At 56.9% G+C, this 20,022-nt stretch overlaps 2 protein-coding genes across 5 annotated transcripts; one reads left to right on the top strand and one right to left on the bottom strand.

The window, feature by feature from the left end:
* Nucleotides 1–788: 788 nt before the first annotated feature.
* On the top strand, nucleotides 789–16,505 carry LOC137360039 (ras-related protein Rab-7a-like). Of its 2 annotated transcripts, none has more exons than XM_068025626.1 (5): nucleotides 789–871; nucleotides 3,681–3,741; nucleotides 4,822–4,948; nucleotides 11,916–12,263; nucleotides 15,167–16,505. In XM_068025626.1, the coding sequence occupies exons 2-5, from the start codon at nucleotides 3,689–3,691 to the stop codon at nucleotides 15,260–15,262; spliced, it is 624 nt and encodes a 207-aa protein (XP_067881727.1). In that variant the 5' UTR covers nucleotides 789–871; nucleotides 3,681–3,688; the 3' UTR covers nucleotides 15,263–16,505. The 2 variants fall into 2 exon arrangements, with proteins under 2 accessions (XP_067881727.1, XP_067881728.1); XM_068025627.1 differs by lacking the exon at nucleotides 789–871 and adding an exon at nucleotides 4,384–4,482.
* Nucleotides 16,506–16,849: 344 nt separating this feature from the next.
* Nucleotides 16,850–19,856, bottom strand: LOC137360035 (L antigen family member 3-like). Of its 3 annotated transcripts, XM_068025620.1 has the most exons (4): nucleotides 19,758–19,825; nucleotides 19,065–19,092; nucleotides 18,799–18,941; nucleotides 16,850–17,297 (listed from the first exon to the last, which is right to left on the bottom strand). In XM_068025620.1, exons 1-4 carry the CDS (start codon nucleotides 19,808–19,810, stop codon nucleotides 17,183–17,185), a joined length of 339 nt encoding a protein of 112 aa, XP_067881721.1. In that variant the 5' UTR covers nucleotides 19,811–19,825; the 3' UTR covers nucleotides 16,850–17,182. The 3 variants fall into 3 exon arrangements, with proteins under 3 accessions (XP_067881721.1, XP_067881723.1, XP_067881720.1); XM_068025622.1 differs by lacking the exon at nucleotides 19,065–19,092 and having other exon boundaries at nucleotides 18,799–18,927; nucleotides 19,758–19,856; XM_068025619.1 differs by lacking the exon at nucleotides 19,065–19,092 and having other exon boundaries at nucleotides 19,727–19,825.
* Between the last annotated feature and the right edge of the window lie 166 nt (nucleotides 19,857–20,022).

Here is a 20,022-nt window from a genome sequence, read left to right on the forward strand (position 1 = left end):
GCGCTCCTGACTGATCTCCCACATTCTACTTTCCGTCACCTTGAGGTCATCCAAAACTCTGCTGCCTGTGTCTTATATCGTACCGAGCCCCACTCACCTATCACCCCTGTGCTCGCTGACCTACATTGGCTACTGGTCTGGCAACGTATAGATTGTAAAATTCTCATCCTTGTTTTCAAATCCACCACCCCCCCCCCTCCCCCGCCCCCCCCATGGCCCTCGCCCCCGTCCTATCTCTGTGACCTTCTCCAGCCCCGACCATCCTCCGAGATCTTTGCATCCCCCGACTCCCGTGGCTCCGCCGTCGGCGGCCGTGCCTTCAGCTGCCTGGGCCGCTAACCTCTGGAATTCCCTCCCCGAACCTCTCCGCCTCCCTCTCTCTCCCCCTTGACGACGCTCCTTAAAAACCTACCTCTTTGACCTTCGAGCACGGAAGGCTAAGGGGGAGATTTAGTCGAGGCGTTCAAAGTCAGGAAGGGATTTGGCGGAGTAAATAAGGAGAAACTGTTTCCAATGGCAGGAGGGTCGGTAACCCGGAGGGACCACATATTTAAGATAATTGTTAATAAATCCACAGGGGATTCCGTCTTATTTCTCAAAGTGGCAGAAATTAATTATAAACATTCACTTTAGAGATTAAACAACAGACTAGGAGCAACTGGGGGGCTGAAATGTGCTATTAATAACCAGATTCAAGGACTGGTGAATAAATTAGAATACTGCTGAATATATTTGAATAATTATGAATATATTAGCATGAATAATAAGGGCGGGGTGACCACTTCCGGTGGGGCGGGGCCAGTTGCGGCGACGGCGGATCCCGTGAGCGGAAGCCGCCATCTTTGCTGGCTGCAGCGGGCCGGAGACTGAGGTCGGGGAGAGCCGTGGGGGGTTGTTGGGGGTCGTGGTCGCTCCCAAACCCACCCCGGGGCCCGCTCGCCGGCCCCTTTTTGGGGGAACGTTGAGCGGGAAGTGCCCCCGGGCCCTTTGCTGCCGTGGGAGCCCAGGCTGCCGCTGCGCATGCGTGAGGAAGGAAGGAGGCGGGGTTTCCCCCAGGTCTCCCCTGAATGTGAAACTAGGTGTTGCAGGGGGTTCCCCAGTTCACCTCAATATGAAACTAGGTGTTGCAGGGGGTTCCCCAGTTCACCTCAATATGAAACTAGGTGTTGCAGGGGGTTCCCCAGTTCACCTCAATATGAAACTAGGTGTTGCAGGGGGTTCCCCAGTTCACCTCAATATGAAACTAGGTGCTTGGGGGGGGGGGTGTTTTGGTACCCCAGTTCACCTCAATATGAATCTAGGAGGTGCTAGGGGGTTCCCCCAGGTCATCCCTGAATCTGAAACTAGGTGGTGTCAGGGGTTCCCCCAGGTCCCCCCATGAATCAAATTAGGTGGTGCCAGGGGGTTCCCCCAGGTCCCTTCTGAATCTAGGAGGTGCCGGGGGGGTTCCCCCAGGTCCCTTCTGAATCGAGGAGGTGCCGGGGGGGTTCCCCCAGGTCCCTTCTGAATCGAGGAGGTGCCGGGGGGTTCCCCCAGGTCCACTCTGAATCTGAAACTAGGAGGTGCCGGGGTGGGGGGTGGTTCTCCCAGGTCCCCCCTGAATCTGATACTGGGAGGTGCCGGGGGGTTCCCCCAGATCCCCCCTGAATCTGAAACTAGGAGGTGCCGGGAGTTCCCCTAGGTCCCCCCGAATCTAAAACTAGGTGGTGCCCGGGGGGACGGTGGGGGTTCCCCCAGATCCCCCCTGAATCTGAAACTAGGAGGTGCCGGGAGTTCCCCTAGATCCCCCCTGAATCTGAAACTAGGTGGTGTCAGGGGTCACCCCAGGTCCCCCCATCTAGGACCCCTCTGAATCTAGGAGGTGCCGGGGGGTTCCCCCAGGTCCCCCCATGAATCTGAAATTAGGTGGTGCCCGGGGGGTTTCCCCCAGGACCCCTCTGAATCTAGGAGTTGCCGGGGGGCTCCCCCAGGTCCCCCCTGAATCCGAATCTAGGAGGTGCCGGGGGTTCCTCTAGGTTGCCCCTGAATCTGAAACTAGGTGGTGCCCGGGGGGAGTTCCCACAGGTCCCCTCTGAATCTAGGAGGTGCCGGGGGATTCCCCTAGATTCCCCCCTGAATTTGAAACTAGGTGGTGCCGGCAGGGGGTTTCCCCAGGTCCCCTCTGAATCTAGGTGGTGCTGGGGAGTTCCCCCAGGTTTCCCCCTCCTGAATCTGAAACTAGGAGGTGCCGGGGGGGGGGGGTGGGGGTTCCCCCTGGTGCCCCCTGAATCTAGGTAGTGCCGGGGGGTTTCCCCAGGTCTCCCCTGAATCTGAAACTAGGTGCTGGGGGCGGGGCGGGTGTGGTTCCCCAGTTCACCTCAATCTGAAACGAGGCAGTGCCAGGGGTTTCTCTCCCCTGAATCTGAAACTAGGTGGTGCGGGTGGGTTCCTCCAGGTCCCCCCCGAATCTGAAACTTGGTGGTGCCAGGGGGTTCCCCCAGGTCCCCCCCTGAATCTAGGTGGTGCTGGGGGGGTTTCCCCCTCCCGAATCTGAAACTCGGTGGTGCTGGGGGGTTCCCCCAGGTTTCCCCCTCCCGAATCTGAAACTAGGTGATGCCAGGGGCTCCCCCAGATCCCCCTTCAATCTGAAACTAGGCAGTGGGCCAGGAGGTGACCAGGTGTCTCCTCTCCGGGACATCAGCATGCTTTGCTTCTTTCCTCCCTCCCTTTTCCACGAGGAATCACCACCCCTCCTTTGCTGCCTCGCTCCTGAACTTGGTGTCAGGAGTATCTGAAGGCGAGGGGTTGAGCCTGGGGGCGGGGAGAGGGGCAGTGTTTGGTGATGAAAAGCCTGCTGGCAGCCCTTGCGGCTTTGAACTCAGTTTCGTTTGTCTTCTGATTGCTCACTCAGAATTTTCCTGTTTCATAGAAATTAGGAGGAGTAGGCCATTCGGCCCTTCGAGCCTGCTCCGCCATTCATTATGATCATGGCTGATCATCCAACTCAGTAACCTGTTCCCGCTTTCGCCCCATACCCTTTGATCCCTTTGGACCCAAGAGTTATATCTAACTCCTTCTTGAAAACATACAATGTTTTGGCCTCAACTGCTTTCTGTGGTAGCGAATTCCACAGGCTCACCACTCTCCGGGTGAAGAAATTTCTCCTCATCTCAGTCCTGAAAGGTTTACCCCGCATCCTTAGACTATGACCCCTGGTTCTGTTCTCCCCCACCATCGGGAACATCCGTCCTGCATCTACCCTGTCAAGTCCTGTTAGAATTTTATAGGTTTCTACGAGATCCCCCCTCACTCTTCTGAACTCCAGCGAATATAATCCTAACCGACTCAATCTCTCCTCATACGTCAGTCCCACCATCCCGGGAATCAGTCTGGTAAACCTTCGCTGCACTCCCTCTATAGCAAGAACATCCTTCCTCAGATAAGGAGACCAAAACTCCACACAATATTCCAGGCGTGGCCTCACCAAGGCCCTGTATAACTGCAGCAAGACATCCCTGCTCCTGTACTCGAATCCTCTCGCTATGAAGGCCAACAAACCATTTCCCTTTTTTACCGCCTGTTGCACCTGCATGCTTACCTTCAGCGACTGGTGTACGAGAACACCCAGGTCTCGCTGCATATTCCCCCTCTCTCAGTTGATAGCCGTTCAGATAATAATCTGCCTTCCTTTCATTTCCCAGCCTTGGACATGACCTCACGGAAGAAGGTGCTGCTGAAAGTGATCATTTTGGGCGACTCTGGGTAAGGCATAGGTGGCAGAGTGGGGGTGCGGGTGTATCCGAGCAGCTGATGCCCCATGGCTCGAAATATACCGGGGCTAACGGGGTTAAGTAACGAGGGACAGGTCGCACGGACTGGGCTTCTGTCCCCTCGAGTGTAGCAGGCTAAGGGGGTGATCGAAACGAGGCATTTAAGACGATTAAAGGATTCGATCGGGTCAATAAGAGAGAAACTATTTCCTTTGGTTCGCCGGGGGGGGGAAGTCCAAAAAAAAGGGGGCAGAACTTTAAAATTCCAGCCAGAAATGACGGAGAGGGGCTGAATGGGCCTCCTCCTGTTCCTGTGTAACAGGCCCGAGAGGGGGCTGAATGGGCCTCCTCCTGTTCCTGTGTAACAGGCTCGAGAGAGGGCTGAATGGGCCTCCTCCTGTTCCCGTGTAACAGGCCCGAGAGGGGGCTGAATGGGCCTCCTCCTGTTCCCGTGTAACAGGCCCGAGAGGGGGCTGAATGGGCCTCCTCCTGTTCCCGTGTAACAGGCCCGAGAGGGGGCTGAATGGGCCTCCTCCTGTTCCTTGGTATTTTTCCTTTCACAAGCAACGACCGACCATCAGAAAAACCTGAACACCCAGCGTAAAGCGTAAAATGGTTTTTTTTTGCCCGCCAGGCGCAGGTGACCCACGACAGGACGACCGAGCAGAGGTTTTTGCTGCACGTTTGTCGGGTGACAATCACCCAGAGGCAGGCGTGCGAGTCTCCAGGGACAGTGAGGAATGTGACCTGTTTATAACCAGCTTTTCACAAGTCAGCAGTAATTGCGATTTGAAACCGGGAAACCCCCTCCCCCCCCCCCACCCCCTACTATGTCTTGGTTTTTGTTGTTTTAATTATATCGTTTCCATGGGTTTGTTGTGACAGTGCGGAGTTTACGATTTAAATCCGGGAAATAGTGAAATTCGCGATTCTCAAAGCGCCGCGACCCTGAAATTTGCCCGTGGACTTGGGTCGGGGCCGAATGACAACTTGCCAGAGAGAGCCAATTTCGGGAGGGGTCGGGCAAGCTACGTTCCCTTCGTAACTGATTGACTGTTTTTCCCGCACACAGCGTGGGAAAAACGTCTCTGATGAACCAGTATGTGAACAAGAAATTCAGCAACCAGTACAAGGCAACGATTGGCGCAGATTTCCTGACCAAGGAGATCATGGTCGATGATCGGCTTGTCACCATGCAGGTAAAGGTCACTGTTCAGCGTCCATTTTCTCACCAATTGCCGCCCACTCTGTATCTAACCCCGTTTTTCTTTTTGTGGCCTTTATACCCCAGGCCCCTTTTATATCTGTTATGTCGAGGGGGGCCTTTATTCCTCAGGCCCCCTTTAAATACATATTTACATTTTTAAAATAACTTTATTAAAAGACAGATAAATAACCCAAAAACTCAAATTCAAATGCCATTCTCGGCGTCGACGGTGCACTCCAGTCCCTGCGGTGCCCACCGGTCGCGGAAGGCCTCAAGCGTGCCGGCGGACACCGCATGCTCCCTCTCCAGGGACACCCGGGCGCGAACGTAACCGTGGAAGAGGGGCGGGCAATTAGGGAGGACGGCCCGCAGCCTGGACCTGTGAATTGCCACCTTGGCCAGGCCCAGGAGCAGACCGACGGGGAGATCCTCCTCCCGGCCCACGCCTCTCCGCACCGGGTGCCCAAAGATCAGCAGCGTGGGACTGAAGTGCAGCCAGAACTTGAGGAGCAGCCCCTTCAGATACTCAAAGAGGGGCTGCAACCTCGCACACTCCGTATATTTGTGAAACACGGACTCGTCCAGGCCGCAGAAAGGACAGGCGGCCTGGGAGTCCGTGAACCTACTTAAAAGTCTATTGCACGGGACTGCTCTGTGCAGCACCCTCCACCCCAGGTCCCCGATGTAAAGGGGGAAGACTCCCATGTAGAGAGACCTCCATCAGGGTTTCCCCTCGCCGGCAGAAGGCAACGCGGACCGCCAGGGCGTGTCCGGCCGGCTGACGAGGGCGAGGAAGTGGAGAGTGTGCGGGAGCAGCCCGTACAGGAAACCCCTCCGCGCCGATTGGAATGGCAAGGAGGGCATTTCCGAGAGGCGGCTCGGGTGGTGCGGGAACGGCTCCCGAGGAGGATTTCAGGGCCTGGGTCCGATGAGCAGTTCCGGCCGAGCGGGAGTCAGCTCGGCCAGGAGTGCTCCGCACTCCCGAGCCCCCTCGCCACCCGCAGTGAGGGGCGTCCCGGGGGTTTCGGCTACTCCTCCGCCCGCCGGACCGTCCCCGGAGTCGGCCGCCCGGACAGCCGAGGCGCTCTCCTCCGCCGGCGGGGGAGCGCCCTGACTGGAGGCGACCATGTTCCAGACTCAGAATAGATCCCGGTAAAAGACAGGCAACTCCCTCAGAGAGGCGCGGCTAACGGACTCCACCGGGAGCTGCGTGTCGTCTTGAAGGCAGTGACACTGGCGGAAAAAATACGTCGCCAGCGCACACCATCTGGGAGGACGCTCGACGTACAGGTATCTCTGCAGGGTCCGAAGGCGGAGAGTCGCAGCCTGGGTGCGGACGCACACCAGCGACTGACCGCCCTCCTCGATCGGGAGACTCAGGACCGCGGCAGAGACCCAGTGTTTCCTCTTGCCCCAGAAGAAATCGACGAGTTTCTTCTGGATCTTGGTGACAAATACAGGGGGCGGGGCCAAAGTGACCAACCGGTACCACAGCATGGAGGCCACCAGTTGGTTTATGACCAACGCTCGGCCCCTGTAGGAAAGCACTCTGAGCAGTCCTGTCCAGCGCCCAGCCGAGCGGTGACTTTCGCATCCAACTCCTGCCAGTTTGCCGGCCAGGCTTCCTCAGCGGGGCTAAGGTGGACTCCCAGATAGAGGAGGTGCGTGGTGCTCCACGCAAAAGGTGTCATCTCCTCCGGCAGGGAGTCCACCCGCCACTGACCAACCAGGAGTCCGGAACATTTCTCCCAATTGATCCTCGCGGAGGACGCGGCAGAAAAGGTCTGCTGGCAGTCGCGCATCCTCCGCAAGTCAACGGGATCTGTGATTGCGAGGAGCACGTCGTCGGCGTAAGCCGAGAGGACGGCCCGCATGGCCGGCTCGCGCAGAGCCAATCCCGTCAACCTCCTGCGAAGCAGGCACAGGAAGGGCTCCACGCAGATGGTATACAATTGGCCGGACATGGGGCACCCCTGACGCACTCCTCTCCCAAATCGAAGGGGCGCCGTCAAGGACCCGTTAACTTTGACTAGACACTCTGCGGCGGCGTATAAAAGTCGGACCCGGGCCACGAAATGCGGCCCGAGTCCGAAAGCGCGCAGAGTCCCGAAAAGGTAATCGTGATCCACCCTGTCGAACGCCTTCTCCTGATCGAGGGAGAGAAAGGCGACCGACTGACCAGTCCTCTGGGAAAGATGGATCAGGTCCCGGACCAGGTGGATGTTGTCCTGGATGGACCGCCCCGGGACCGTGTAGGACTGGTCGGGGTGGATCATGTGGGCCAGCACGGAGCCCAGGCGGGTAGACATAGCCCGGGCAAAGATCTTATAATCCGTGCTGAGAAGGGAGACCGGACGCCAGTTTTTAAGCAGGCGGAGATCGCCCCTCTTCGGCAGCAGGACGATGACCGCCCTGCGCCACGAGAGGGGCATCACCCCGGTCGCCAGGCTTTCCCCCAGGACCCGCGCGTAATCGTCCCCCAGGACGTCCCAGAACGCCCGGAGGAACTCCACGGTCAACCCATCCAGCCCTGGGGATTTGCCCCTCGAGAGCTGGTGGAGGGCGCCAGTCAGCTCCGCCAACGTGAGCGGAGCCTCCAATCCTTCGGCGCCCTCCGGGCTGACCTGCGGCAGGTCCTCCCACAAAACTCTGCGCGCATCCTTGCTGGACGGATCCGGAGACAACAACGCACTGTAATAAGTCCGGACCAGGAGGCCCATTCCCTCCGGATCCGTGATGGAGGATCCGTCGTCGGCCAGCAGCTCAACGAGCTGCTTACGGACCCCCTGCCATTTTTCCAGCGAGTAGAAGAAGGGTGAGGTGCGGTCCAAATCTTCCAGTATCTGGATCCGCGACCTCACATACGCGCCTCGGGACCCTATGAGCTGCAGGTCCCTCAGCGCGCCCTTCTTCTCTTTGTATGCCTGCCACAGGGCCGGGTCCGCGACGGCATGACCGAGGCGGGACTCCAAGTCGAGCACCTCCCCCTCAAGGCGCCCGATCTCCTCTTCCCGCCTCTTGGTCGACCCCTTCGCGTACTCCTGACAGAAGACGCGGATGTGAGTCTTGCCCACATCCCACCATAGCCTCAAGGAGGGGAAGCCCCCCTGCTTCCTTCTCCAGTCGGCCCAGAATCGACAGAACGAGTCCCGAAATCGCTCGTCCTCCAGCAGCCGGTTGTTAAAGTGCCAGTACGCGGACCCCGCCCGCGTGCGGAGCGGAGTAAACTCCGCCCACACCAGGCGGTGGTCCGAGCACGGCACCAGCCGCATGGAGGCCGCCGAAACGCGGGAGACGTACGCCTGCGAAATGTAGAGGCGGTCGATTCGCGACCCCCCTCCTCCAGACCTCCACGTGAAGGCGCTGGAGTCGGGATGGAGATTCCGCCAGACGTCCACCAAGTTAAGGGAGCTGATCAGTCCCCTCAACTTCTCCACCGACGCTTGGCCGCGCTGGGGACCGGAGCGATCCCCCACCTCGAGGGTGCAGTTAAAATCCCCCCCCCGAGGATGATGCACTCGCCGCTATCGATGGAGCTCAAGAGAGCGGACACTTCTTCAAAGAAGCGCGCTTGCAACGCGCCGGGCCTGGGCGCGTACACGTTCACAAAGTGGAGCGGCACGCTACCCAGGCGAACGGCGAGGTGGAGCAAGCGGCCCGGCACTAGCTCCTTGACTCCCAAGATCTCCGGCTGAAAAGTCGGGGCCAACAAGATAGCCACCCCACTAGAAATAGGGGTGAGGTGACTCATGTAGACCCCACCCTGCCACTCCAGGAGCCAGGTGGCTTCGTCTCCCGGAACGGTGTGGGTTTCCTGCAGAAAGCTCACCGCGTATCTCCCTTCCCTAAGGACTGAGAGATTGTGAAATCTGCGGTGAGCCCCTCTGCTGCCGTTGATGTTGAGGCTGGCTATGGTTATCTTCATGTCAAAGGTAATTAAAACCCGTCACAAACACCTCACTGTGAGGAGGGAGTGGAAGTGCACCTGGCCCTCCACTCCCCCAGCAACCCATTGAAGAACACATTAAAACGGCGCCTCTCAACCAGTTTCACGTCCGCGCGCTTGCCCGCTATCTTAAGGGCGGCACGGACGGACTGTATGATCAGCGCCAGATTCGACCAACGGTCGAGGGCCAGCTGAACTTTATTGCGGCAACCTCTGCAAGCCGCGAGGAAATCCCGGAGTTCCGCCGTGGGGATGAGAGGAGATTCGGTGGGAGGCACGAGGGACTCCACCACCTCACTGGCGATGGAATCAAGATCATCCTCCGTGCCCCGCACCGAATCCCCATCCTCCTCCGGGTCGTCACCGCCAGCGGCCGACACATCTGCCACACACTGTGGGGCGGACGTCCCGGCCGCGCCAGCTGGTCCCGCCTCCGTCACGATCCCACCCCCAGGATCGATGACGGAGGAGTCCTCTCTGGGTTCTATTGTGAAACTGGAGCCTGTAGGCACCAGCGGTTCAGGACCCCCCTCCACCTCCGTCCCCAGGCCAATGAGTGGTCCAGGGGAGACAGAAGTTCCGGACTCCGGGAAACCAGCCGGAGCGGAGACTGGAGGCGGCGAGAGGAGGCCATCTCCCGCTCCGCCAGCACCCACAGGCCCAGCAGATGGGGCAGCATTCTCAGTTATAACTGGGTCGGGTGTCTCCTGGTTGGTGGTGGACTCCGGCTGGGAGGCCGGACCCTCTGGGGCCTCGCCCTCCCCTTCATTCAGGGCACCCGACCCAGTAGCAGTGGCGGAATGGGCGGCTTCCCCAGGCTCCCCCACCACAAGCAGGGCCCCACTTACTCCTTCAGGAGGGGCCTCATGTACCGGGGCCATCCCCTCCCCTCCATCCTGAGGAATAGGGAGCACCTGCCCGTACTTTGTAGCCTTGGTAGTGGCGGTAGGGGGTACCTGAGGACCAGAAACAGGAGACAGCTCCCCTCCAACAGATGGGCCCTGCACCTCAGGGCCCTGTGTTATTTCTGTGGAGGGGTGCCTTCTCCTCTTTTTCGCACTTGGGCGCGGAGACTCAGAGACCTCCATGTCATCAGAGGCCTCCGCCTCCACACCCTTTTTTTCCTTTCTTGTCACCCTCTGCCTGAGCCCAGCCCTGGGACAGGTGGATTCCATGGGAATGGGCTTTGGGCTGAGCTCAGGCTCGGGTTGAGTCAAAGTGTCCAGGGGACGCGCCTCATGATGTTTCTTTTTTCCCCGCGTCTTCCTTCCGCTCGGACGGACGCTCCCCTCCCCGCCGGAGGCTGTGAAAACCACAGCCTCCGGAACCGACTGAGTGGTGTTTATTGGATGTGTTGGGGGAGTGGGAGGAGGTGCTGTGGAACCACTCTGGGCCGCCGAGGTGGAGCTGGCGGCCGGGAGGTTGGGGCAGTTCTTACGAACATGCCCCACCCCCTTGCAGACGTGGCACCGCGCCCCATCCGAGGTCCAAAAGACGCGGTAGGCCGTCCCCTGGAACTCCACATTAAATTGGCCCTCCAAGACCTCCTCCCGCGCCACCTGCATAAATAACTGGCGGCGGAAGGAGTAGACATGTTGGAGGCTGTGCTCCCGAAGACCAAGCCGGACTGGGGTGATCCCCGACCTCACCTCCCCCAGATGGTGCAGGTGGGGGAGGAGGAGCTCACTGGGAATGAAGGGTGGGACGTTGGACAACATTATCCGATGCGCAGTGGCCCCCAGAGGGTCCACTGGCAGGAAGGTCCCCCCCACAGTGAGCCCTTTACTCAGGGCCAGGGACACCGCCCGCTCGGTCTTCAAAAAGAACACAGCCTTTCCATACATCTTTGAGGCCGCAACAATGGCCGAGGGGCCGACAACCACGGCCATTGCCTTAACGCAGGCCTCAATAGACATGTTGGGGTGGGGATAGCTCTTCACCCCATGGCTGCATGTCAATAATTTAAAGGGTGACGGGGCCACGTGGGCAGCCACAGAAGCTGCAGCTGCGTAGGTAGTAGAGGGCCCCGCCACCGGTGATGAAGGGCTTGCCATGGGTCCAAGAGCTAAACCCACCCCAAATTGTGGACTTGCACACCAAATATCAGCTATTAACTGAAAATATTGAATATATATATTAAAGACAAACAAACAAACAACAGATTAGTGGAGAGGCTGAGGTAATAGAGGAGAGGCAAAGGCAGGCTGGAAGGGATGACTTGCTTTCTGGAGGTGGTGCTCACAGTACACTCAAAACAGTCTTTGAAGTTGGTCTTCCGGTCTTCTGGTTGGGGGAGTCGTCTTCACCTGGGTCAGCTGAAGCTGCCCAGGCACTATCTATCCCCTTCCGTCTGTTTAGCTGGGCAGCTTCAGCTGACCCAGGCTTGGCAATTGGGGTGGGGAGGGAGCTTCCCTGTGTGCTTTTGCAGCAGCACAGATTCCTGTTGAATTGGCAGCCCCACCCCTTGTTGTTCCAGCCACTTGTTCCTCCCCCAACAGTCCAAAGTAAATTACTGGTGTTCAGCACCCACCTCCAGAAAAAGCCTTGTTTCCAAAAAATGTCCCTTTCTTCTCTTTAATGGAGACTGTTGTTGGAGTTTTCCTCTGCTTGTTGGTAGCTGCTCTCCCTTGCTCAGTGCAGCTCCTCTCTCCACCTCTGCAACCTCCAACTGCCACCAGCACTCTCAGCTGCACCTCGTTGAGGCTCTCAACACTCAGGCTCCCAAATCAGAGAGCAGCCAATCCCCGTGCTGTACATGTCCTGGGAGTGTTTGATGGGGACAGTGTAGAGGGAGCTTTACTCTGTATCTAACCTCAGTGCTGTACGTGTCCTGGGAGTGTTTGATGGGGACAGTGTAGAGGGTGCTTTACTCTGTATCTAACCCCCCGTGCTGTACGTGTCCTGGGGAGTGTTTGATGGGGACAATGTAGAGGGAGCTTTACTCTGTATCTAACCCCCGTGCTGGGTGTCGTGTTGTGAGCGCTGTGAATGTTTGGGGTTTTTGTGCTTCCAGATCTGGGACACGGCAGGCCAGGAGCGATTCCAGTCTCTGGGCGTGGCATTCTATCGAGGAGCTGACTGCTGTGTACTGGTGTTCGACGTCTGCACACCCAACACCTTTAAGACGCTGGACAGCTGGCGGGACGAGTTCCTGATCCAGGCCAGTCCGCGGGATCCCGAAAATTTCCCCTTTGTGGTCCTGGGCAACAAGATCGACCTGGATAACCGGCAGGTTCTGGCCAGGCGGGCGCTGGCCTGGTGTCAGAGCAAGAAGAGCATCCCCTACTTTGAGACCAGCGCCAAGGAGGCTATCAATGTCGACCAAGCATTTCAGACCATCGCACGCAACGCACTCAAACAGGTATGTCTGTGTGGGTCCGGGGGGGCTTACATCGAGTCGGCACCAATGTCCCACTGTCGGAGGGTCAGTGCTGAGGGAGTGTCGCACTGTCGGAGGGTCAGTGTTGAGGGAGCGCCGCACTGTCAGAGGGTCAGTACTGAGGGAGCGCCGCACTGTCGGAGGGTCAGTACTGAGGGAGTCTGTACTGTTGGAGGGTCAGTACTGAGGGAGCGCCGTGCTGTCGGAGGGTCAGTACTGAGGGAGCGCTGCACTGTCGGAGGGTCAGTCCTGAGGGAGTGTCGCACTGTCGGAGGGTCAGTCCTAAGGGAGCGCCGCACTGTCAGAGGGCCATTACTGAGAGAGCGCCGCACTGTCGGAGGGTCAGTACTGAGGGAGCGCCGTGCTGTCGGAGGGTCAGTACTGAGGGAGCGCAGCACTGTCGGAGGGTCAGTCCTGAGGGAGCGCCGCACTGTCGGAGGGTCAGTCCTGAGGGAGCGCCGCACTGTCGGAGGGTCAGTCCTGAGGGAGCGCCGCACTGTCGGAGGGTCAGTCCTGAGGGAGCGCCGCACTGTCGGAGGGTCAGTCCTGAGGGAGTGTCGCACTGTCGGAGGGTCAGTCCTAAGGGAGCGCCGCACTGTCGGAGGGTCATTACTGAGGGAGCGCCGCACTGTCGGAGGGTCAGTCCTGAGGGAGCGCCGCACTGTCGGAGGGTCAGTCCTGAGGGAGCGCCGCACTGTCGGAGGGTCAGTCCTGAGGGAGCGCCGCACTGTCGGAGGGTCAGTCCTGAGGGAGTGTCGCACTGTCGGAGGGTCAGTACTGAGGGAGCGCCGCACTGTCGGAGGGTCATTACTGAGAGAGCGCCGCACTGTCGGAGGGTCAGTACTGAGGGAGCGCCGCACTGTCGGAGGGTCATTACTGAGAGAGCGCCGCACTGTCGGAGGGTCAGTACTGAGGGAGCGCCGCACTGTCGGAGGGTCAGTACTGAGGGAGCGCCGCACTGTCGGAGGGTCAGTACTGAGGGAGCGCCGCACTGTCGGAGGGTCAGTACTGAGGGAGCGCCGCACTGTCGGAGGGTCAGTACTGAGGGAGCGCCGCACTGTCGGAGGGTCAGTACTGAGGGAACGCCGCACTGTCGGAGGGTCAGTACTGAGGGAGCGCCGCACTGTCGGAGGGTCAGTACTGAGGGAGCGCCGCACTGTCGGAGGGTCATTACTGAGAGAGCGCCGCACTGTCGGAGGGTCATTACTGAGAGAGCGCCGCACTGTCGGAGAGTCAGTACTGAGGGAGTCTGTACTGTCTTCTCTCTTTCCAAATGTACTGCTTCACGTTTCCCTGTTGAACTGTAGCTGCCACTCCTCTGCCCTGTCCCGCATTGTTTGTCACACATAGAATCCTAGAAAGTTTAGGACACAGAAGGAGGCCACTTGGCCCATCCTGTCTGTGCTGGCCGAATAATGAGCCACCCAATATTCCAGCATTTGGTCCGTCGCCCTTGAGGTGCTTCTCCAGACTCCTTTTGAATGAGTTGAGGGTTTCTGCCTCAACTACCCTTTCAGGCAGTGAGTTCCAGACCCCCAACACCCTCTGAGTGAAAATCCTTTTCCTCATCTACACTGTAATCCTTCTACCAATCACTTTAAATCTATGCCCCCTCATCACTGACCTCTCTGCTAAGGTGAATAGACCCTTCACCTCCACTCTATCCAGGCCCCTCAAAATGTTGTACATTTCAATCCGATCTCCCCTCAGCCTTCTCTGTTCCAAGGAGAACAACCCCAGCCTATCCAATCTTTCCTCATAGCTGCATTTCTCCAGTCCTGGCAACATCCTCATAAATCTCCTCTGTACCCTCTCTAGTGCAATTACATCCTTTCTGTAATGAGGTGACCAGAACTGCACACAGTACTCAAGTTGTGGTCTAACCAATGAGTTATACAGTTCCAGCATAACCTCCCTGCTCTTATATTCTATACCTCGGTTAATAAAGGAAAGGATTCCATAGGCCTTCTTATCCACCTTATCGACCTGTCCTGCTACCTTCAGGGATCTGTGGACATTCACTCCAAGGTCCCTCACTTCCTCTGCACCTCTCAGTATTCTCCCATTAATCGTGTATTCCTTTGCCTTGTTTGACCTCCCCAAATGCATCACCTCACACTTCTCCAGGTTGAATTCCATTTGCCATTTTTCTGCCCATCTGACCAGACCATCAATATCTTCCTGCAGCCTACAGCTATCCTCCTCGCTATCTACCACACGGCCAATCTTTGTGTCGTCTGCAAACTTCTTGATCATGCCCCCGACATTTACGTCCAAATCGTTAATATAAGTCACAAAAAACAATACTCCCAACTTGGTGCCGATTGGATCTCGTCTCAAGTTCTGAACTCCAGGCCATTTACGTGGAGCACAAACCCAGTGGAATGTCCCTTTAACTCTGCTCTTTCCCCTCCGCCCATGTCTTCCATTGGCCACATTCCCTTTAATTCCAGACGGAATTACCTTTCCCATAAGGTCGCTCGTGTGGCCCCTTATCGGACGCTGTTCCCTAAGTCCATATAAGCTGCATCCGCTGCATTTTCCTTGGTTGATTCTTTGTTCTGTCAAGCCTGGTTGCTGTCTCTCTGTGCTGCATTAGCTGGTTGTCTTTCCCCTCCCCCGACATCCCCCCCCGGGTCGATCAGGTTCACACTCACTATGCAGTGACCCACGTTGGAAAGCTTGCACGCTGGAGGGACGGTCAGGCTCCGCTGCGATGCCTCCCCGAGGCCAATACCCCCGACACGGCACTTTCTCTCTGGGCTCGCGTGGCGGAGGGAGGGAGGTGCGTGCAGGAACTGAGGCCTCTCAGTCCCCGAGGAGGCAGGCTGGTGACGTTTTTGACGTGCGCGTCTTCTGAGTGTCGGCCGGTTCTGTGTTCGCAGGAGACCGAGGTCGAGCTGCCCGACGAGTTCCCCGATCAGATAAAGCTGGACCCAAATGACAGGCCGACTTCAGCGACCGACGGTTGTCAGTGTTGAACTGTGGGAGAGGGAGTCGGGCTGGGGGTGGGGGAGGTCGGGGGAAGAGGACGTGTGGGGTAGCAGAGGGAGCGGGGAACAGGCAGATCCTGCACAAAGCCCTTCCCCACTCGCCCCCCGCCCCTTCGCCAATATCTTTCCTACCGGTGACTAAAAAAGCCCCACTTGTGCGGAAGGGTCTTTCTCCGCTGCCTCAGGGACCTCTGATTCCAGCGTGCGACTCCCCCCTCGCTCGTGAACTGGACCAAGCAGAGAGAGAAAGAGAGACCAGGCATCGTTCTTCCGGCTGAACTCTGTTGCAACTTGTGGGATCTTGCTTGTTTCCCTGCTGCCTCTCCCGCCAAGCCCTGGCCCCAGCCCACCCGCCTCTCAGTCACGCCAGCGAGGCTTAACGGGCGGGCAATGGAGAGGGTGATGGCACCTAACCATCACTGCACCCGCAGAGACTGCTCCCCCTGAGGTGGGCATCGCATATAACCATCAGATCAATTTAACACTGATCCACCATGTTTGCTCTTTTTCATATGATGTATATATAACAATGTGTGTGTGACGTTTAACCGCAGTGAATAATACTACAAAACATAATCTGCTCCCCACTCGGGGAGGAGGGGAATCGGGAGCCTCATTCGCAAGCTCCCCAAAATTCTTCAGGGATTTCTCTCGTCCTTCCTGGAGGGAATCGGAAGCGGGGGGGGGTGGGGGTGGGGGTGGGGTGAATTTCGATGGCACACGCACGCCAGCTGACTCCCTTCCCATCACCCCCTACCCCCCCCCCCCCCCCCACCCAACTGCCTCCATGTACTCTGCTGCTGAACTTTCACTGTCACTTGAGAACCCCGCTGCTTTAGTTCGGCCGAGCCAACCCGCCAAGCGAGCTCGTCTCCGCTGTTGAAAATCGCGGTGCGCGACCCCGCACACTCCCGCTGCCCTGCAGATGCCCATTTCCCCCAGCGGCCTGGCACCCAGCTGGCGTTTTGAGCTTCTGCCCGGGCGGCGTGCGGGTCAAGTGGCCTGAGCAGGTCGGTGCCTCTCGCTGGCTCGGCGTGGGGCCGATTTTCTTAACGGGTCGACCGCGTGTATAATATATATCTATCAAAGAAATTCTGATTTTATATGCTCCGGCGGAGAGAGGAGGGGTGTGTACAGATTTCCATCCCCCCTGCTTCTCCCCGTCGCATGATGTACTAAACACCGAGCTTTGCTTAAGTAACGTCTTTAGTGAAATAAAACTGATTTGAAACCCCACGTGTGACGTCTCCCTGTGTGGGCAGTAGCTTCAGGACCCCCTCCCCACCTCATCCCCATCGCTGAAACCCACCCTAGCCTGCGCAAACTGTCCTCATAGTTCAGCCAGAGGGACAGATTATAGTGAAAGGAGGTACAGAGAGCGGGGGAGGGAGGCTGTCCTGCCGAAGCAGACTGCTTCCTGTTCCTTCAGTTTAGTTTAGAGATACAGCACTGAAACAGGCCCTTCGGTCCACCGAGTCTTTCTCTCTCCCCGCCCCGCCCTGCCCTGCCCTGCCCAGAGAAACACACCCTCCACTTTCCGATACGCTCGACTTCCGAATGCAGAGAAACAGGAAGTGAATCGATGCAGCTCTCTGCTCTCTTTATTCAGCCAGTTTTAACCCCAGTTTCATCTCCCTGGGTCACGTTTACACCGAGTATGTTTCTGTCCGATGTAACAGCCCCCCACACTCTGGAGTCCTGAATCAGTGGTCTCGTGCAGTTGGGCGAGGGTGCCCAACCTCGGTGCACTCGTCTCCTGGTCCGGTTTAACGTGCGGCAGTTACAAGAAAAAGAGGCACGAGTGTTCTCCCCCCGCCCGGCCGCTGCCTGCGTGTTTTCTTTTCGCGTTGAAGGTTTGTTTTTTTTTGTTGCGACGAGAGTCGCCTCCGGCCGGCAGAGGTGCTGCCTCTACCTGGGGACCGGGGGACCGAATCTGTCCATGGTCTGCAAGACGAGCGCCAGGTGATCGAGGAAGGCGTTGACTGAAACGCGAAGGATGCGAGCTTCGTCTGCCTCCCAGTGGCTGCAGAGAGAGAGAAGGAAGATAGGGAATGGGTTCAACAACAGGCGACAACTCCACAGAGCTCCACCCAACACCCCACCCCCCATGAACGAATAAATCTTGTGCCCCCCTCTGGTTACCGACCCTCCTGCCACTGGAAACTGTTTCTCCCCACTTACTCCATCGAATCCCTTCCTGATTTTGAACGCCTCGATTAAATCTCCCCTTAACCTTCCCTGCTCTAAGGAGGGCAATCCCAGCTTCTCCACAGAACTGAAGGTTCCCCACCCCCCACCCAATCCCTGGAAGCATTCTCGTAAATTTGATAAGGTGCCACATCAAAGGTTATTGCAGAAAATAAAAGCTCATGGTGTAGGGGGCAACATATTGGCAAGGATAGAAGATTGGCTAGCGAACAGGAATTGGCATAAATGAGTAATTTTCTGGTTGGCAAGATGTAACGAGTGGTGTGCCACAGGGATCTGTGCTCGGGCCTCAACTTTTTACAATTTATATAAATGACTTAGATGAAGGGACTGAAGGTATGGTTGCTAAATTTGCTGATGACACAAAGATAGGTAGGAAAGTAACTTGTGAAGAGGACCTAAGGAGGCTACGAAGGGATATAGACAGGTTAAGTGAGTGGGCAAAGACCTGGCAAATGGAGTATAATGTGGGAAAGTGTCCACTTTGGCAGGAAGAATAAAAAAGCATATTTAAATGGTGAGATTGCAGAGCTCTGAAATACAGAGGGATCTGGGTGTCCGAGTGCATCAATCACAAAAGGTTAGCATGCAGGTACAGCATGTAATTAGGAAAGCTGACAGAATGTTATTGTTTACCTTGAGGGGAATTGAATATAAAAGTAGGGAGGTTATACTTCAGTTATACAGGGCACTGGTGAGACCACATCTGGAGTACTGAGTACAGTTCTGGTCTCCTTATTTAAGGAAGGATGTGAATGCATTGGAGGCTGTGCAGAGGTGGTTTACTAGACTAATACCTGGAGTGGGCGGGCTGTCTTTCGAAGAAAGATTGGACAGGCTAGGCTTGTATCCACTGGAATTCAGAAGAGTAAGAGGCAACTTGATTGAAACATATAAGATTCTGAGGGGTCTTGACAGGGTGGATGTGGAAAGGATGTTTCCCCTTGTGGGAGAATCTAGAACTAGGGGTCAATGTTTAAAAATAAGGGGTCGCCCATTTAACACGGAGATGAGGGTAATTTTTTTCTCTGAGGGTAGTGAGACTTTGGAATTCTCTTCCTCAAAAGGCAGTGGAAGCAGAGTCTGAATATTTTTAAGGCAGAGGTAGATAGATTCTTGATAAGCAAGGGGGTGGAAGGTTATCGGGGGTAGGTGGGAATGTGGAGTAATCAGATCAGCCATGAACTTATTGAACGGCAGAGCAGGCTCGAAGGGGCCGAGTGGCCCACTCCTAATTCGTTATGTTGGTATGTATATTCGTAAATCGACTTCCGCACCCTCTGTTCTTTGACTGTGAAGCAAAGCCCCACACTTACACCTGGAGTTGGCTGCCCCGCCGAGCCAACGTTTTGCTGATTCCTCCTTTCCGTGGCTCGGCATCTGGCTTGAGCGATCCCAGAGCGATCTGTGCCTCCAGCACCGAGGGGAAAGGCACACTCAGATTACTGGCAGCACCCAGCTGAGGAGCAATGCAGTGACACAGAGTGAAAGGGGAAGCAGTCCAGTCTGCAGGGGCCATCAGCCCATTTCCCCCGCCCCCGCCCTCCCCAACCCCATAACACCCACAGGGTAGGTACAGTACCTCTACTGGTGATGGGAAGCTCACCATCCTGTATGTGGTGTATGTATAGGAAATATCTTTTAACTATTCCTGCAAACTCTCTTCACTGTAACTATTCCTGCAAACTCTTTTCACTGCATTAAAAGTAACTTCAAATTATAGTTGAGCATTTCTGGTGCAATGAAACCTTGTCCTATTTTTGAGATATCCCCCCTCCCCAAAAACAATTGAGTTGTGAGGAAACGACAACTCCCAGCAGGCTGCGGCTCACTAAGCATGCGCAGTAACAAGCCGCCCACAACTCCCAGCAGGCTGCGGCTCACTAAGCATGCGCAGTAACAGGCCGCCGACAACTCCCAGCAGGCTGCGGCTCACTAAGCATGCGCAGTAACAAGCCGCCGACAACTCCCAGCAGGCTGCGGCTCACTAAGCATGCGCAGTAACAAGCAGCCGACAACACCCAACAGGATGTGGCTCATTGGGCATGCGCATTAACGATCAGCCGTCAACTCCCAGGATGCTCTGAGGCACCGCACATGCGCTCTCGGCTGTAAACACCATGCCGGAGAGCGCGATCGCAACCTTCCCGTTTGCCGGCCGACGGGGGGAAAAAAAACTCTCCCTTCCGTCCCCTTGTTTCCCCACCCGCTTCCCGAGAACTCGCTTTAAAAACTCCGTTTAACCGGGGAGGTGTTGGTGTTGACGAAAGGATACAACTGTAGCCGGTTGCCGCCATTAGCAACAGCCGCAGCCACTGTCGCCGCCATCTTAGAAGCTGGGAGCGACCATTGACCGTGGGGGGGTGGGGGGAACTAGTGGGAGATACTATTGTGAGGTGGAAGGGGGGGGAACGTTGTTGGTGGATGAAACGATTGAGGAGGAGGATGTAAATTGGAGTGAGCAACAGGGGAGATACCACTGTCGTGGCAGGGGGTACTGGGAGGGGTGCAGGTATGTGAGGAGGGGGAAAAGCGAGGTG

Source organism: Heterodontus francisci, unplaced genomic scaffold, assembly GCF_036365525.1.
Source record: "Heterodontus francisci isolate sHetFra1 unplaced genomic scaffold, sHetFra1.hap1 HAP1_SCAFFOLD_683, whole genome shotgun sequence".
Lineage (NCBI taxonomy): Eukaryota > Metazoa > Chordata > Chondrichthyes > Heterodontiformes > Heterodontidae > Heterodontus > Heterodontus francisci.

Coding starts and splice junctions, on each gene's coding strand:
- LOC137360035 (XM_068025619.1), bottom strand. CDS start 19,810: ATGGCGGCGACAGTGGCTGCGGCTGTTGCTAATGGCGGCAACCGGCTA. Junction 18,942..19,726: donor TCAACACCAACACCTCCCCG/GTTAAACGGAGT, acceptor ATTGCTCCTCAG/CTGGGTGCTGCCAGTAATCT. Junction 17,298..18,798: donor CGGGGCAGCCAACTCCAGGT/GTAAGTGTGGGG, acceptor CTCTCTCTGCAG/CCACTGGGAGGCAGACGAAG.
- LOC137360039 (XM_068025626.1), top strand. CDS start 3,689: ATGACCTCACGGAAGAAGGTGCTGCTGAAAGTGATCATTTTGGGCGAC. Junction 3,742..4,821: donor ATCATTTTGGGCGACTCTGG/GTAAGGCATAGG, acceptor TCCCGCACACAG/CGTGGGAAAAACGTCTCTGA. Junction 4,949..11,915: donor ATCGGCTTGTCACCATGCAG/GTAAAGGTCACT, acceptor TTGTGCTTCCAG/ATCTGGGACACGGCAGGCCA.